Genomic DNA, 18,215 nt, shown 5'->3' on the forward strand with positions numbered 1-18,215 from the left:
GGAGAAAAAAGGTAAGGTGGGCAGAATGACTTCAGATGGAGATTCAGTGATTGAAACACTATGCCTTAAAAAATTATGACCTACTAATTTTTATTCTAAAAATGTGTTATTCAAGATACATAAAAATTATATCTTAAAAAAATTATTATAATTCATTTAAAAGACCTATTACAGCAAGATTGTTGCTCCAAGGCATCGTTATGTTCTTAGAATACCGGCTGAATTGCACAGTGAGGCATGTGGAAACATGATCTCCTTGTCAGTAGCTTAGAACAGAGCGCAGATCACATTAGGAAGCCTTTAGCATCGCAGAGCACTCCTCTTAAACGCTTAAGAAAGTCCACCCTTGGCAGTAGAAACCATACTTAGAAAGCTGCATGCAACATAAAAGAGATTTTCATCGCAGTTTTTTACTGTGACTTGGTTCTCAGAAAAAAAAAAAAATGCTTCTGACTAAATATATGGAAATGAGGTTTTAGACTTAAGACCTGTTATTTGAGATTATGCACATAAGTAGCTAAACACTAAGAATTGATGCTTTTGAACTGTGGTGTTGGAGAAGATTCTTGAGAGTCCCTTGGAATGGAAGGAGATCCAACCAGTCCATCCTGAAGGAAATCAGTCCTGAATGTTCATTGGCAGGACTGATGCTAAAGCTGAAAGTCCAATACTTTGGCCACCTGATGTGATGAGCCAACTCATTGGAAAAGACCCTGATGCTGGGAAAGAGTTAAGGCAGGAGGAGAAGGGGATGACAGAGGATGAGGTGGTTGGATGGTGTCACCGACTCAATGGACATGAGTGTGAGCAAGCTCTGGGAGTTGGTAATGGACTGGGAACCCTGGTGTACTGCTGTCCATGGGGTTGCAAAGAGTTGGACATGACTGAGCAACTAAACTGAACTCACATAAGTAGAAGAAAACACTTATTTTCTTAAAAAAAAAAAAAAAAACTATTTCACAAATATAAATGAATATAAATTGTTGGAAAATGAATAGCTCTGGACAAGAAACTGGTTGTAAGTTATAAACACAAGAACGAACAAGGGCCGTCATTTTAAATCTTTAGTAATGTCTATAATAGTGTTTTTAAAGCCTTGTGATTCCAACTAGCCTTTTCCAGTGTTCTCTGGAGCAGTGTTTCTTCCACTTGATTGTGCACAGGAATCCCCTGGGGAGCTCATTAAAACACAGCCTGACTTGCAAGGATCTGTGGGTGGCTCCAAGAGTCTGCATTTCCGAGGCCTCCCAGGTGACACCGATGCTGCTCAGCAGCCACTCTGGACCAGCCTGTAGACTGTCTTGTAGTATCTGTCAGTGGTTTGAGGACAGAATTAACTCTGCATATTATGTATCTTGGAGAGTATTTTCTGAATTGTATTAAAACATGGTGACTTTTTTTGGAATGATCTTGCTAATGAGGAATAAATACTTGGCTATTGGTGATCTTATCATTGACACCAAAAATTTATTGAGGGCTCCGTATTCTGATCTGTGCGTAAGTGGAATAGTTCATTAACTGTTAGAAGTGATCCATTTATGGGTGGCTTGCTGTTATCTATGATGCTGAAGAAACTTTTCCAGTGCTCCAGTTTTTAGGGTAGGCAGTATTGAAGGTATTTGAATAGTAGGAACATAAAGGTCTTTGTAAAATATATGGCTAGAAGACACTAGCTGCCTGTCAGTGTCAACAACAGAGAAATTAAAACACTAACTTTCCCAAAGATGTCTAGCACTAACAGAGCTAGAGCTTGCAGAAAGAAAAAGAATGGAGTGCAGTGTGGGGTCCTTTTACTTTATTTTATTTTATTTTTTTAATGGTCATTTAAAAATGAAGTATAGTTATAATTGATATGAGGCAGAAAACAACACAGTATTAGAAAGCAGTCCTCCTCCAATGAAAAATAAACACATTAAAAAAAATAGTTACAGTTGGTATGCTGGCGAGGCATCGCTCCTGAAGGTGGTGAAACGTGGCTGTATGTCTCACCCCCTCTTTACGTTTGCATGGATGGAGGAGCCTGGTGGGCTGCCGTCTGTGGGGTCGCACAGAGTCGGACACGACTGAAGCGACTTAGCAGCAGCAGCAGCAGCTGGTAGGAGGAGGAGGCCTTTCCTTGACAATACCCTCAGCTCATGTCTCTTCTGTCCACTTTTTCTTCAGCTTTATATTGGAGTGTAGCTGATTAACAGTGTTGTGATAGTTTCAGATGAATAGCAAAGGGATTTAGCCATTCGTGTACATGTACCCATTCTCCCCCAAACTCACCTGCCATCCAGGCCAACTCCTAATTTTTCTCAGCTGCCTCAGTGATTTCTAGTCATAAACGTATCTCAGTTTGGTAGTAGGAATAGCCAGATAATGGAAGCTAAATCTCCTTTCCTCTGGGACCAGCCTTGTGGTCTGGGAGGGGAATGCCGATGGCTTCACTGCCAGCTCCTCCCGAGCGGGCCAGGCCGCGAGGCCCCTGGAGCGGGCACGGGGCAGTGTGGCAGGGTGGTGTGGGGCCGGGGCCTCTGCATGCGGATGGTGGCAGGTGCTTTTCTCTCTGGACTTCGTCCTGGCTTCCTCGGTGCTTCCCGGTCTTGGGGGACAAATGTGTCCTTGATTCTGTCAGCTGACTTCCTTTTTGTGGGAGTCAGCGCTCCACCCCATCTTTCCTGGTGCCAGCTCCGAGTGCCCCGAAGTGGCCCTGTTGGACGCGGTTTGAAGTGACCCTGCACTGGCTGATGTCTTGGATGTGGCTCACCTCTGCCCGTGTGAGATCCACGTGTGCTGTTGGTCCTGCTCTTGGTGGAGGCACAGTTTTCTGCAGGTGCAGCTCTTGCTGCTGGTCCCACCGTCCCATGCTTTCTCAGCTTGGGTGCAGGCAGTGCTTCTTTAAGGAGATCCTTCGAGAATCTCCTGCCTTTCCACTTCTTCTCAATTCTTAAAAAATCTTTGAAGAACTTGAGGGAGTTCCAGACTTGTGTAATAGATTTGTAGCCATTTTCTTTATAAGTTTGGCAAATAATGATCTCACACACATTTTAGAATCTGGTATTTGTCATCTGTTTGATCAGTACCTCAGTCAAAATTCTGTAAGAAGAGTCTTCTTTTAGTTTATTTTTTGTTTTTTTTTTAATATCTTTTAGAACAGGCTTTGTTTGTTTGTTTAGCTTTTTGGGTTTTCCTAAACTTTAATATCCATAATGCATCACAGTTTCACCTGTATGAATGGATAAAATACTCACTTCAGTTCAGTCGTTCAGTTGTGTCCAACTCTTGGCAACCCCATGGATTGCAGCACACCAGGCCTCCCTGTCCATCACCAACTCCTGGAGTCCACTCTAACTCATGTCCATCTGGTTGGTGATGCCATCCAACCATCTCATCCTCTCTCGTCCCCCTCTCCTCCTGCCCCCAATCCCTCCCAGCATCAGGGTCTTTTCCAATGAGTCAACTCTTCGCATGAGGTGGCCAAAGTATTGGAGTTTCAGCTTCATCATCAGTCCTTCCAATGAACACCCAGGATTGATCTCCTTTAGGATGGACTGGTTGGATCTCCTTGCGGTCCAAGGGACTCTCAAGAGTCTTCTCCAACACCATAGTTCAAAAGCATCAATTTTCCTGTGCTCAGCTTTCTTCACTGTTCAACTCTCACATCCATACATGACCATTGGAAAAACCATAGCCTTGACTAGACAGACCTTTGTTGCCAAAGTACTGTCTCTGCTTTTTAATATGCTGTCTAGGTTGGTCATAACTTTCCTTCCAAGGAGCCTTTTAATTTCATGGCTGCAATCACCATCTGCAGTGATTTTGGAGCCCAAAAAAATAAAGCCTGACACTGTTTTCACTGTTTCCCATCTATTTCCCATGAAGTGATGGAACCAGATGCCATGATCTTAGTTTTCTGAATGTTGAGCTTAAGCCAACTTTTTCACTCTCCTCTTTCACTTTCATCAAGAGGCTTTTTAGTTCCTCTTCACTTTCTGCCATAAGGGTGGTGTCATCTGCATATCTGAGGTTATTGATATTTCTCCCGGCAATCTTGATTCCAGCTTGTGCTTCTTCCAGCCCAGTGTTTCTCATGATGTACTCTGCATCTAAGTTAAATAAGCAGGGTGACAATATACAGCCTTGCCATACTCCTTTTCCTATTTGGAACCAGTCTTTTGTTCCATGTCCAGATCTAACTGTTGCTTCCTGACGTGCATATTTTCAAGAGGCAGGTCAGGTGGTCTGGTATTCACATCTCTTTCAGAATTTACCACAGTTTATTGTGATCTACACAGTCAAAGGCTTTGGCATAATCAATAAAGCCGAAATAGATGTTTTTCTGGAACTCTTTTGCTTTTTCGATGATCCAGCAGATGTTGGCAATTTGATCTCTAGTTCCTCTGCCTTTTATAAAACCAGCTTGAACATCTCGAAGTTCATGGTTCACGTATTGCTGAAGCCTGGCTTGGAGAATTTTGAGCATTACTTTACTAGCGTGTGAGATGAGTGCAATTGTGCAGTAGTTTGAACATTCTTTGGGATTGGAATGAAAACTGACCTTTTCCAGTCCTGTGGCCACTGCTGAGTTTTCCAAATTTGCTGACCTATTGAGTGCAGCACTTTCACAGCATCATCTTTTATGATTTGAAATAGTGCAACTGGAATTCCATTACCTCCACTAGCTTTGTTCAGTTAGAGGGAGTTAAAATAGCTAGTTGTCCCATATTTGTCAGGATTATCATAACTGCAGAAGTAATCTGGGTGGTCTTTTTTTGTTTCTTCTTTTTCATTTTGATGGTATATTTAGGTTACATAAGATGAGATGTTCACGTAGCTTAAAAATGGGTAAAATCTAACAGTGATACAAATATAAGGTAATTTTATTACAAATTAAAAAAAAAAGATGTGGTCACAGCGTCCACTGTGAAGGTCTACTAGGTGGACCTTCCTGCTTTAGAGATTTGTGTCCCATTTTTTTTCTGGAAATACTCTGTCTATGATACTTCTGTTATTTGAGTTCAAGTTTTGTATTTTTGTAGGGTTGTTAAATTGTTTGGTAGTTTTGTTGCAGGAAGGGGGACCCCTTCCAGGGGGCCCAAAACTGGGCTCTTGTCTAACACTCGGAAATGAATTGTCCGAGGAGACACATGCTGACAAAGCAAGAGATTTTATTGCGAAAGGGCACCCGGGTGGAGAGCAGGAGGTTAAAGGAACCCAGGAGAACTGCTCTGCCGCATGGCTCGCAGTCTTGGGTTTTATGGTGGTGGGATTCGTTTCCGGGTAGTCTTTGGCCAATCATTCTAATTCAGAGTCTTTCCTGGTGGCGCACGCATCGCTCAGCCAAGATGGATGCTAGCAAGAGGGATTCTGGGAAGTGGACAGACACGCGGTGTTTCCTTTTGACCTTTCCCGAACTCTTCCGGTTGGTGGTGGCTTATTAGTTCCCTATTCCTTATCAGGATCTCCTGTCATAAAACAACTCACGCAAATGGTTACTATGGTGCCTGGCCAGGGTGGGCGGTTTCAATCAGTGTGCTTCCCCTAACAACTCCCCCCTGAGAGACTTCATACTCAAGATGCTTCTTGGAAATTGGGGCGGAGGTCTCTTTCTTCTGTAACTTCTTCCTGCTGTGCCTGGGCGTAGGCCTGCCTAGCAGAGCAGAAGTCTCTCTCTACCTGATCGAAGTTGGGGTGTTCCATATCTGAAACCAGCTTTCACTCTTATAATAACAGCATTTTAGTTTGAAACTGTTGGCGCCTCTCAGAGTTGAAATAGACAGGGGCCAAACAGACCTAAAGGATGGTCATCACTGGTCCCCAGAAACAGGAGGCAACATTTGGGGTGATTGGCTGGTGGTGAAGCAACAGAGCTGTGCTCCAGGAATCTTGTGTTTAGTCTGAAGTTACCATCCTCCACCTGGGTGGGGGCTCCAGTTCTGTAGGAGAACTCAAAAGACATTGTTATGCATATTTCTTTGAGTAGGAACCAGGACCCTGTCTCAAGGCTGTACCACCATTTGATTGTTTCTCTTCTGTTTCTGTATTTTCTCCCTTCCCTGATTAGCAACCGTTTGAATCTACCCTTTGGAACTCAGGGAAGGTCAAGGAGGCTGAATGAAGCCTATATCCTACAGTACAGCAGATCTGTACTCCAGAGTCACCACCCCACAGAGTCTTGTTCAGTTTTAATTTAGGGAACAGGGCAACTATGACTGTGATAACTTCCTGTCAAAATGGGGCATAGGACTGTCTCAGCTTGGAGAGGAGACACTGAATTGGAAGTATTCCTGAGTCTTAATTCTTAGATCTGAACCTTGTTTGATTAAAATCTCAATCTTTGGGTCTGCCATTTTGTTGTAACAGACCAAATTAGTAGTAGCTGGAGGACGGATAACTGGAATTTTAATAGACAAAATAAATCTCTTTCTTTTTAGAAGAATAGGCCTGAAACCCAGTCTGGACCTGGCATTTTGGGGAGACTTTTAGCCAGGTGGCCAGTTGCCTAGTTTTATAAAAAGTAAGGTAGAAGTTACTAGCTTTCAGCAGACATTGCTTGGAGAATGGTGGCATCCAAGCCTGACACGACTCAGAAAACTCAAGTGTCTAGCAATACAACGTCTAATCTGAAATTACACCCATAGTAACACCTAGTTATTTTCCAGGGTGTCTGAACCATAGTTGAGTACTCTATTTTGGCTTTTAATTGTAAAATTTTCCTTACTAGCCAAAGCAGATGTCACCATTAATGACGTCAGTGTTTCTCTAGGTATGAGAAGATGCAAGAATTGGGACTCATAAAATCTCCTGAAAAGATCTAACTATCTGAAGGCCTGTTCTGCCAGTTTTTTTCAGAGCACCAAGTGCCTCATTCTTGATTTTTACCCTGAACTCCTTTCAGGGCCGTTGAAAGTCAGCAGTTGCAGTGGTCATGATTTAATCTCTGTAGCTGTAGATGGCAAGTGTCAATCTTCAGTTGGCATAGCCCCTTTTTGCTCATAAACTTGACCATGATTTTGAGGGGGGCATTTCATGACCATTTTATCCCATGGTGCTGAGAATGTCCATTCTCCGGTTTGGCAAAGATTTTGTTGACAGGCCACTCAATGTGCTGTTACTGGACTAGGCCATAAAACAGTATCCAAAATTCTCTGGACCACCTGTCTTACTAGCCTCTTGGTCCAGGAAAACATTCCCTCTTGTGGCTTTTTCTCATATCTAGAGTTACACTGTTATCATAAAAACTATATATTATTTTATCAGAGGCCTCAGTCACACATTTGGCAGTGTAAGAAACAGCAATTTTTAAAACAGGTGAAATACAAAGAACATAGCCAGCAGTACTAGTAAAGTCACAAGTAAGACTTAAGAGCTTCCATTAGATGTAGCCCAGTACATCCCAGGTCATCTGACTTAGTCTACTCTGTACGAATCTTTATCTTTCAGGGAAATTATACATTGGCACCACCATCTATAAGGCACATAGCCCAGTTTTCTAGTGTTACTAGACTGATCATCCTTAGTATGATTTAATTGTTTTTAACACAGAGGAGACTTTAAACCTAGATTACCATAGCTTAGTGTTATCTATATAAATCTATCTCATAATTGTGGGAGATTTCTTTTTCTTTTGCTAAAACTTTTCTTGTTGCTCTGATTGAGCTTGAGGAATAGAAAAAGGCTCAAATTTATGGCCAGAGTCAGAGTAGGCATTATTAATTGGCCCAGTGAGGGGATCTCTTCTGGTAGTATCACAGTGACCTGAATATGACTATAATTTTTCTTTTTTAAGTAAATTTCCTCAGGGCCAACCAGTTAGAGTCTTGTAGTAGAGAAATTTACCAAGGTAACCCAGAACTAGATACAGGTAATTAGCCACAAACCCAACAATTGGATTGATTTTTAAAACTAGCATAGGATCAGGCCTATGATAGAAAAGCATTTGATTTATATGCAAAGGTCTAAGAAGTCAAGAAAACATTATAAATGATCATATGAATCAGGTCCAGCATTTTGGACAAGCTGTCTACCTCTGATGTCGTTGTCGTCTCATCCTGGTGTACTGTAGTTTCTCTTGTTTGAGCATCATTTTAAGGTGAGATCAGGTCACCTGTCTTCTCCATAGACCAATCCAGTGTAGGGGCCTTTGGAAGTGGGAATTAATCTAAGAGTTAATTTCCCTTCAGTTTCATTGTGCATGAGCTAGTTAAGAGTACCTGATAAAAAGTCCTTCCATCCAGGTTGGAGACAGTCCCTTAAATTATGTCTTTTTCCAGTCCTGGTTGCAGGTCATGAGGCATCTGATCTTCATCCAAAGATAGATTACTGAGATAAGCTTCAGAAACAAACTTAGGGTGTTCTTTAAGAATTCAATTAAATTTTGCATTAATATCACATAACAGCAAAGAACTATCCAAGAAATGAGTCTTACTACATGCAGACCTCCATGAACAAACTGGGATTCAACATTTTTTGAAATATCTTTCTCCCCAAAGTTACCCTTATTTTTATCAAATATAACCAAATTAAGGCTAGTTTGTTTGCAAAATAGGTCTGTTCTCACTAATTTTGGTCTGATGATTTATATAACCATAATTGATTATAGACTTTTTATTTTGCTGAAACACTTATAGAATCTCAAACTGAACTTTTAATATAAAACAGGGCTGGGAAACTCACACCAAAGGCTTATCACAGATTTTGCCTAACAAATCTAGGTGAACTCTTCCCTTTTTAAGGTCTCAAAAATTCCTTGAGATTTTTGTACCTGTTAGTGAGATAACCTTCTTAGCTCATTTGATAAACTTACTGGAAACCTAAGAGTTTCAAATTTCTGGAGGAGTCAGATAGAGAGAAAATATAATTGTTTTGTTTATAACATATAATTTTACCAAATTATTTCCATAATTAGTTTGAGAGGAATGTTTTCCTTACTCCCAGAAAACACAAGATTCAAACCTGTAATTTTTCAGATAGAAACCATAAAAATTATAAGCATATTTGCTGGTTCATTTAGTCTTTTGTTAACTTTTGTGAAGTCATCAGGTTTCTCATTAGAACACCAAGACATATCAAAATGTTAAGAACTCCATATAATTTCTAGGATATCTGTATTAGTAATTTTACCATACATTATAACATGAGTAGATTTATTGCTCATTTGATAATCTTTTTCATGTAATTTAACCAATCAAATAAACACAGTTTAGTATCTCTCTTTGGGATGTTTCAGGGGCCCTCTGAAACACCCCAAAGTTAGCTAGAGGTCAAAGGAACTTCAAAAGAATTCGATTTAGGAATTTTATCGAAAAGATCAATTAAAAGCATTTAGAACATTTGGTAAGATTTAGTTAATGTTGATGGCTGTATCATTTAGCTTGTTGATATGTCACAATGGGCGTAAATACCAAGGCTCAAGGTCTAGTGAAAGTCACCTCCGCCATCTTGGGCCTAATTGGTTCTAGCCAGTTTTCTTATGACCATGTCATTCTTTTTATTTTTTTTATTTTTTTTTTTTTATTTTTTTTTTTAATTTTTTTTATTAGTTGGAGGGACCATGTCATTCTTAACAAAATCCATTTATCCAACTAATTGTAATCCAATTTTAGAAAATCTTCATCATGCATAACTCTTTTTAGTATTTTTTCATACTTTTTTTTACTGAAAGCACACTTCTTGCTTTCCTTTAGCTACCAAGAGCTAACTTTTATATTAGCATTTTATAGATTGGTGAGCATAAATACCAGTGATAATTTCTAAAACCCTTGCTTTCTTAAAACATTTTAGGATGGCATCAAACATTATTCATTTATAGTCCCAAATCTCTTTAGTTTTTCTGTAAAAGGAAATCAGTGTTTAGTAGTAAATGTTTCAAAATCTTATTTCATTTGGAAATGACCTAATTATTTAATAGACTTCCAATACTTAGTTTAGCACAACCCTTAGAAATTCAAGTTACGCCAATCTGGGGAGACTATTGTAGACAGATATTCTTAAAGAATAATTATTCTTAATAGAGTTTATATACAAACTCATACCTCATTTACATTTTTTAGAAGTTTTTTCACTCAAGGTAATTTCTTTGTTGACAAACTTGTAATAGGAATATTTAACTTATATTAAACCTAGGTACAATGAAAATATTCTACTTGATGTTAGTTACTCTAAGACATGTCTATATTAGATAGGTCAACAAAAAACATTAATATAAGGTATTTAATACTGAATATTTCCCAGTTCACCTGAACCTGGAATTTATTGTTTAATTTAGAATTATTTGATTTGTAAGTGCTTACCTTTTTTAAGCCAATTAAATAGAGCTCATTTACAAATTAACCTAAAAAACATTACCCAGAGACAAAAACATACCAAGACATATTTAGACAGACACACTGCAAGATCTAGCTTCATTTTCTAAGTTTGGTCATGAATTAGATATTACAATATAAAATTTACTAGTTTATAAAAAAAAAGCTGAAATAAATAACATTTTTAAAGGCTTTTTTCCTTTTTTTCTCAGTCTCAGGAGTTAGAGATGGTCTAGATAAGTGTTCCTGAGAGCCCTGATCTCAAGGCACAGAGAAAGAAAATCAAGCTCTAACAAAATGGTGGCAGGTCTAAATGGTGGCCAGACAAAGCAAAATGGCCGTCACAAATCACAACACAGAACAGAGTTAAAACACACACATATAAACCTGGCAGTCCTCATCAGACACTCTCTTAAATACAAGAATACAGTCTCTCAGAAAACCTTTTATAGAGACACAAAACTTCAGATGTCTTCAAAGATTTCGAAAGGAAAGGAATCCAGGTTGAAAGAAAGGGGAGGAGGCGGGAAAGGGGGGCAAAAGGGGTGGCCTTACAGACGTCTCCTGCCACCTGCAGACACCCAGGCGTTACGGGACTTTTCCCTGGGCTTCCAGAAAAGAGAGGACTGGAACTCGGCCCTAACAGAAACCAGACCAGAAAATTCAAGTTCTCTGCCAAGAGGAGGTGATCAGTCTCCAATCCTCAGCTCAAGCTGAGGCCCTTCGACCAGATTCCTGCGTCCAGGACCGGGGGACTAGAAAAAAGGGAAGGATAGGAAGGGCTAGAGAGGAAAGAGAGAGGGAAGGGGAGGGAGGTCAATAAAGTCTCTTGTTTCTTACCGGTCGGGGCACTCTGGCCAGTTGTCCGCGTCAGGAGGAGACCAGGGACAAAAGGGTCCCCGTTGCGGCCGCTGGGTCTGGTCCATTGGCAGGCAAGCTGGCCCCTGAGTACCCCGAGTGGTCAGGATGTCAATCTCAGCGAAGAAGATGTCCCTTCGTGGTCGCCACTTGTTGCAGGAAGGGGGACCCCTTCCAGGGGGCCCGAAACTGGGCTCTTGTCTAACACTCGGAAATGAATTGTCCGAGGAGACACATGTTGACAAAGCAAGAGATTTTATTGGGAAAGGGCACCCGGGTGGAGAGCGGGAGGGTAAGGGAACCCAGGAGAACTGCTCTCCCTCGTGGCTCGCAGTCTTGGGTTTTATGGTGATGGGATTCGTTTCCGGGTAGTCTTTGGCCAATCATTGTAATTCAGAGTCTTTCCTGGTGGCGCACACATCGCTCAGCCAAGATGGATGCTAGCAAGAGGGATTCTGGGAAGTGGACAGACACGCGGTGTTTCCTTTTGACCTTTCCCGAACTCTTCCGGTTGGTGGTGGCTTATTAGTTCCGTATTCCTTATCAGGATCTCCTGTCATAAAACAACTCACGCAAATGGTTACTATGGTGCCTGGCCAGGGTGGGCGGTTTCAGTCAGTGTGCTTCCCCTAACAGTTTCTCATTTAAAATTGGATACTTCTACTTTTCTCCTTTGGTTTGATAGTCACACATTATTCTTAGGGTGATTGCCTTTAGCTTAAGATTCTGTCTTGGCTTACAACCCGCCTACACACACACACCTCGGGGTGGGAGTTGGGTGTAGGAGTGAGACACGCATGTGCGCGCACACACACACACACACACCCCGGGGTGGGAGTGGGGTGTAGGAGTGAGAAGCCAGGGGACGAAGGAGAGCCTTCCGCAGTGGATGCAGTGATGAGCCGGTTACTGCTGCAGGCAGCTGGCATCCGCCCTAATTAGGGGCAGTGGAGACAAGCTAAGGTTTTTACTGCCCCCCCTCCTCTCCAGGCGTCAAGTCCTCAGATATTGGTCCTTTAATGGACCGGAACCTGGTGGTTCGGAGTTGATGATGAGAAAGTGAAAGAAGGAGAGAGGCTAATATTCCCTGGGTTACACAGCCAGCTCTCGTGCTCCAGGGAATCAGCCAGAAATAGAAAAAGAAATACAAACACGGGGACCCAAGCTCTGATGGAGCAAAAGTGTTTTAATCAACATGGTGTGGGCATATATACTGTCTTACAAGGTAGTTATTCTCAGCAAAGATAAAGATTAAAATTCCAGACTTAGACAAAACACGAGGCGATCCTTATCAAAGAGAGAGAGTTGTTAAAAGGAAGAGGGTACTTATCACCATCACCATATTGAAAAACTAAGGAAGGAAATGCCTGGATTTCTCAGCATTCCTCAGCCCCAGAAAGGCATGCCTCTGCCCTTAATTCCTGAATATTCAGAAATTAATAAGGACCATAGGATTCCTGACGGATCCAAAACAGCACCCAGGAAGCCTCCTGTTAAATGCTTCCTGACACTCAGCGGGTGCACTAAACCAGGGGTCTCTGAAGAGCACCCCTGTAGCTAGTACTGGAGGTGCGGGAGGGGACCCGCAGCTCTCCTGCGCCCACCTCCCTGTAGATTAGTCGAGTCCAGGGCCCTCTCTCTCCTCCCCAGCGGGCTCTGTGCCCCTTCCCAGTCCCTGCGGGCTCTCTCCACACAGCCCCCCACTAAAGAATTTTGAGTTTTATGGACAGACTTTTATCCTTTGATCCTTGATTTTTTAAAAGCAAAATTGTGCTTTTCTTAATCATCCTTACTGCCCTTATCTCTGGCACTATCTGCTTAGATTTTTGTTGTTTGTTGGCTGTTTTTGTTTTGTTTACATACTTCTTCTCTGAATGTTTTTTGTTTGTTTGTTTTTTGTGACTGAGACCTTGTATACTTGGAAATACCCTATTGGACCCTCAAATTTAAATGACACTTGACTGGGTATAAAATTCTATGTTTAAAGCTGACAATTTTATTAACAAAGAATGGTTTCTTAAAGTATGAGTAAATAATGTTCTATTTATAGTTGAAGTAAATATGAGAGTTAAACATAAATTTACTGTCCAGTATGCTAGTGTGATCTCTTCAGTTTCTTTCTCCTTCAACTGTGAGAGTGTCTCAGGGTGTGTCTTATCAGTCTGCCTGTCCCCTAGCCCTGAGTTTTGCATAATTGATTTATTCTTTGGTTTCAAGCCTGTTGTGGAGGGAAGCATCTGCTTTTCAGCCATAGTGAACTGCCGGTTTTTCCTTCATTAATTGTTCTTTGGCTTTCTACCAAATTCCCTCAGGGGATAAACAACTCTGTTTTGGCCTCAGAGTGTCCTAGTAGCCCAGTATTTGTGTCTTGCCTCTGAGTAGTAGGAAACTCTCCCACCTGAGGGATTTGGAAGGGAGGAGTAGCAGTGAGGAATCCTCTTTGACTCCGGGACTGTTTTCTCTTGTCACCTGCTTCTGTTACCAGACTGCCTGATTCAAGAGCTAATCGTCTGTAAAAACCCTCTTCCAGAAGATTGCTGCTTATTTTTAAAATTAAATATTATCAACCTAATATGATAGTTGATGATTAAAACATGGTCAGTGCATCTGATATAGAAATTAAGTTGAACAGAATGAAAAACTAAAACTTTCTTCCTCTCTATTATATATAAATATTTTACTCTTGGCACTGCACTGGTTCTTTTTTTTTTGACATGTAGACACCATTATATTTATTTATTTATTTATTTTCACTTCTGTCTGCACTGGGTTTTTGTTGCTGCACACGGGCTTTCTCTAGTTGCGGAGAGTGGGTCTCCTCCAGTGGTGGTGCACTGGCTTCTCGTTGCTGTGGCTTCTCTTGTTGCAGAGCACAGGCTCTCCGTACACGGGCTTTAGGAGTTGGAGCATGTGGGGTCAGTTGTTACGACTCGTGGGCCCTAGCGCGTGCAGGCTTTAGTAGTTGCAGTACTTGGGCTTAGTTGGTCCTCGGCATGTGGCGTCTTCCCAGACCAGGGGTTGAACACCTGTTCCCTGCATTGGCCGGCGGATTCTTACCCACTGTGCCACCAGGGACGTCTGGCATTGGTTCTTAAGTTGTGTTCTTGAGCATCATTGGTATTCTCCTAAAATAAAATAATACAGATTTTTTTGAAAGTAAATAGAATGAGAAAATTGTGGTTTTTCTTAAATCTGCAGTGAAGGAAATGAAGGAAAAAGTGACAGGTATTAACAGGAAGAATTTGGCAGCAGCCTGTTCTTCATGCCTAGTTTACTGTTCTCTCTGGCTCTTATGGTATCATTAAACATATTAGTATTTTGTGGTATTTCACAAGGAATGTGTATAATTTTGAGGGCACCTGACACTTGCATAAATTTGAGAACCACTGGTTCTTTGAAATAGAAAATAGAGTTTATATGTTAAAAAATAAGCAGTGCTACAAAGATGAGTTCAACATTTACTTACATAAAAATCGTTTTGAGTACATAAAAGCTGCCCGCACCCCGCACAGGACTGCTTCATTAATGTAAATAACATTTTCATTTTGTGACCTTACAGGGGCCCAGGCTTGTGTGCTTGTATTCTCTACCACAGACAGGGAATCTTTTGAAGCTATTTCCAGTTGGAGAGAGAAAGTGGTGGCTGAAGTTGGAGACATACCAACTGCACTCGTTCAAAATAAGATCGATCTCCTGGATGACTCTTGTATAAAGAAGTAAGGTGGCTATTGTTCAGGGGGTGGCGGTAATTCTACAAAGCTAAAACCTATTTTATTTCTTTGCATAGACTTACAAAAGACAGGCTTATACTTAAAATTTTCTGTGAGCTATTGTGTGACTGGCTTGAATTTTTAAAAGTTCACACTGAATCAGAAGTAAAGAAAATTAAAGGAATACATTTTGGAGGCCCTTTTAGAGTTCTAGGTCCTTGCAACTCAATCCATGTCTTCGTGTGAAGTCAAACCTAGACAGAGTATGAATGTTAACTCTGTATGTTCTAGTATCTAGTACAAGTATGTTAATGAGTTTAAATAGGTAAGCAGTTCAGATTCACACTGTTTCGTATACTCAGTACCATTATGTTCACATGTGTGTACAGCATTAGGCATCCAGATAATTTCTCTCTGTAAGTATTAGTTTATTGCATTATTAACATTTTGCTGACTTTGAAAATAGTTGCCTGGTTCTTACCTTACTTTTTTTTTGGTAGGTTCATTAGTTGTCTGATGCTGTGTAACAAATTAGCCCAAAACTTAGTGGTTTAAGACAACAAACGTTACTTCATAGCTTTTGTGGGTCAGGAATTTGGGAGTGGCTTAGTTGGGTGGCTTCGTTTTGGGCGTTTCATGAGGTTTCTGTCAAGATGCTGTGGGGCCTTGTGGTCACTGGAAGGCTTGACTGGGGCGGGCGGTCTGCTGTCAGGCTGGCGCCCTTGCTTGGCTGCAGGCAGGAGGCCCCTGTCTTGAGCGGGGAGTGTCCTTATGGCATGGCAGCCTCTGTCCCCGGCATGTGATCCCAGAGAGGGAAAGGCAAGAAAGCCACAGTGCCCCTTAGGGCGCTTATTAGGAAATCTGAGTCACACACTGGCGTGTCACTGATGACACAGACCAGCGTGATTACAGGGAGGGCAGTGTGGGCAGAGAAGTCACTGGGAACCCTTTTAGCGAATCAGTGGCTGTAATGAAATTAGAATTAGGGGTCCCTCTTGGAGACGCTTCAGCTTACTGGCTTTGGCTTAGGCAGCAAAGTAGTTTTGTAGCCAATAGGGGTAAAATAAGTAATGCAGTTAAGACTCTTGGAGTGTAATTAAATTCAAGTGTTTTTAAAAATGGAAGAGAGAAAATTAAAGTATTAGATAAAGAAAAGGGATATTTAGCTATTCTAAGGCTAGAATTAGTGACTTTATGGAAAAGTGTATTTTACAATTACAGTGAGATGGCTGGTGTTTACCCCCCAAGAGCAATGACAACTGAAAATCCTCCTCAGGCACTGACCTCCCCTTAGGCACTGACCCCCACCCAGGCACTGACACCCCCCCCACCCACCCCAGGCACAGACCACCCCCCTCGGGCACTCACCCCTTGCCTTGGGCACTGACCCCCACCCTGGGCACTCACCCCCACCCTGGGCACTCACCCCCCCCCCCCAGCCGAGGCAGTCAACACCCCCCAGGCACTCACCCCCCGCCTCGGGCACTGATCCCCCCTGGGCACTCACCCCCCCACCCCAGGCACTCACGCCCCCCCCCAGGCACTCATCCCCCACCCTGGGCACTCACCCCCCCCAGGCACTCATCCCCCCCAGGCACTGACCCCCCCCCCCAGCTGTATGCAGTAAATGTAATAAAACAAGCACTCAGAACGTACCTTTACATGCATTTTTTTTTTAAACTTGATGTGTAGTGAGGAAGCCGAAGCACTGGCAAAAAAGTTGAAGTTGAGATTCTACAGGACTTCAGTGAAGGAGGATCTGAACGTCAGTGAAGGTAACGTGCCTTCTTAGCATTAATAACAAGACGTTTGTTTTTCTTCTGATGCCTTTTCTCTGTGTTGTTTGGAAATCATGTTTGTGTTTTAATGTTTTTATTGAGTTTTGCTTGCACCGGCCTCTGTTGCTGTGCAGGCTCTTTCTCCAGCTGTGAGGAGTCGGGCTGCCCTCTGGCCGCGTTGCATGGGATTCTCACTGTGGAGGCTTCCCTCGTCACGGAGCACTCTTGGGCGCGGGCTCCGCAGTTGTGACCACAGGCTTCGATGCTCTGTGGTACATGGAATCTTCCCCAGCCAGGAATCCAGCTATGTCCCCTGCATTGGCAGGCGGATTCTTACCCACTGTGCCACCAGAGAAGTTCTAGAAGTCTCATTTGTAATGAGGATGGGGTTTCTCATTGTTACATGTTGTCACGTAGTGTGAAGGCTTGATGCTGCTCCTTACTTACTTACTAATGTCTTTGAATAGCTCTTACTCTACAGCAGAACTCCAGTGGGCTTTTGTTATGTTTTTTATCTTTAAAAATACAGCTGCATGTGTGTGTGTGTGTGTGTGTACGTGTGTTTTTCAAGCGTACCTTCTAAAGTTGCTGCATTGCCCTGAAACACAGCAGTGGACACCCGCTAGGTAGTCACGGCAACCTTAACTCGTATTTCTTACTTTCTGGGATTGGAGAAGGAGGATGGTTATTAATCTCATTCTGGAATTGCTACTTATTTTGTTAGACTGCAGCTTGATTGTTGCTTCAGTGTTCTAAGTAATACTTCTCACCTAAAGAAAGAGGCATCTTTTTAAGACTGAGTCAGATTAGTATGGCTGAATATTAATCACTATTCAGGTATACTTAAAACTAAAGAGCAAATGACTACAGTGTTATTTTATTTCTTTACTAATAAAATGCCACTGTGTATTTCTTGGTATTACCATTGTAATTAGGTATTACTCAGATAATTTTTAGAAGTTGGATTTTTTCAACTCATTTGTATACTTCTAATTTTAAATTTGGAAATTTGAAATTTGAAATTTGTTTTGTAAATATAATAAGTGGTGTAAAATAACAGGTTTTATGTGCATAGATTATACTGACCTGGCAAGGTTTCTGGTTTTGTTTTCATTCCAGTTTTTAAATATTTGGCTGAAAAATATCTTCAAAAGCTTAAACAGCAAGTAACTGAGAATCCAGAATCAATGCATTCAAGTAGTAACAAAATTGGTAAGTACCCAGAAAGTTTTAGCCCCATGTTTACCTGGCAGATTTATTTTGTATTCATAATCATATTTATTTAAAAAAAAAAGATACAGTATGCTCAATTCTTTAAAGAAATGTGAGATTATTAGGAGTATCAGCTCTCTTACTAAAGGTATGTTGAATTAGAAGCCTTTTTCCCTGAGGTGTTTTCTAAAGGTCTCTCCTGTTTGACTTGACAGTCGCCCTGTCTCCGTACCTTCTCCCTTTGCCGCCTCACTCAGTACCCAGCCTGGTTTTAGCATGCGATGCCAGCAGAGTGTTGTGCTCGCCGGGGAGCAGGGACCACCTGCCCGTGTCTGACTTGGACGGTGATTTCTGGGAGGACAGGCACCAGT

General features: G+C 41.8%; 1 protein-coding gene across 3 annotated transcripts in view; it reads left to right on the forward strand.

Annotated features, from left to right (window-relative positions):
* RAB23 (RAB23, member RAS oncogene family) overlaps positions 1-18,215 on the forward strand; it is a 34,026-nt gene that overhangs the window by 11,166 nt on the left and 4,645 nt on the right. For all 3 annotated transcript variants that reach the window (XM_043450420.1, XM_043450419.1, XM_043450421.1), the window contains exons 4-6: positions 14,704-14,860; positions 16,547-16,629; positions 17,752-17,844. In XM_043450420.1, the coding sequence (XP_043306355.1) occupies positions 14,704-14,860; positions 16,547-16,629; positions 17,752-17,844 (333 nt within the window). The remainder of the gene's footprint in view (positions 1-14,703; positions 14,861-16,546; positions 16,630-17,751; positions 17,845-18,215) is intronic.

Source organism: Cervus canadensis, chromosome 28, assembly GCF_019320065.1.
Source record: "Cervus canadensis isolate Bull #8, Minnesota chromosome 28, ASM1932006v1, whole genome shotgun sequence".
Classification (NCBI taxonomy): domain Eukaryota; kingdom Metazoa; phylum Chordata; class Mammalia; order Artiodactyla; family Cervidae; genus Cervus; species Cervus canadensis.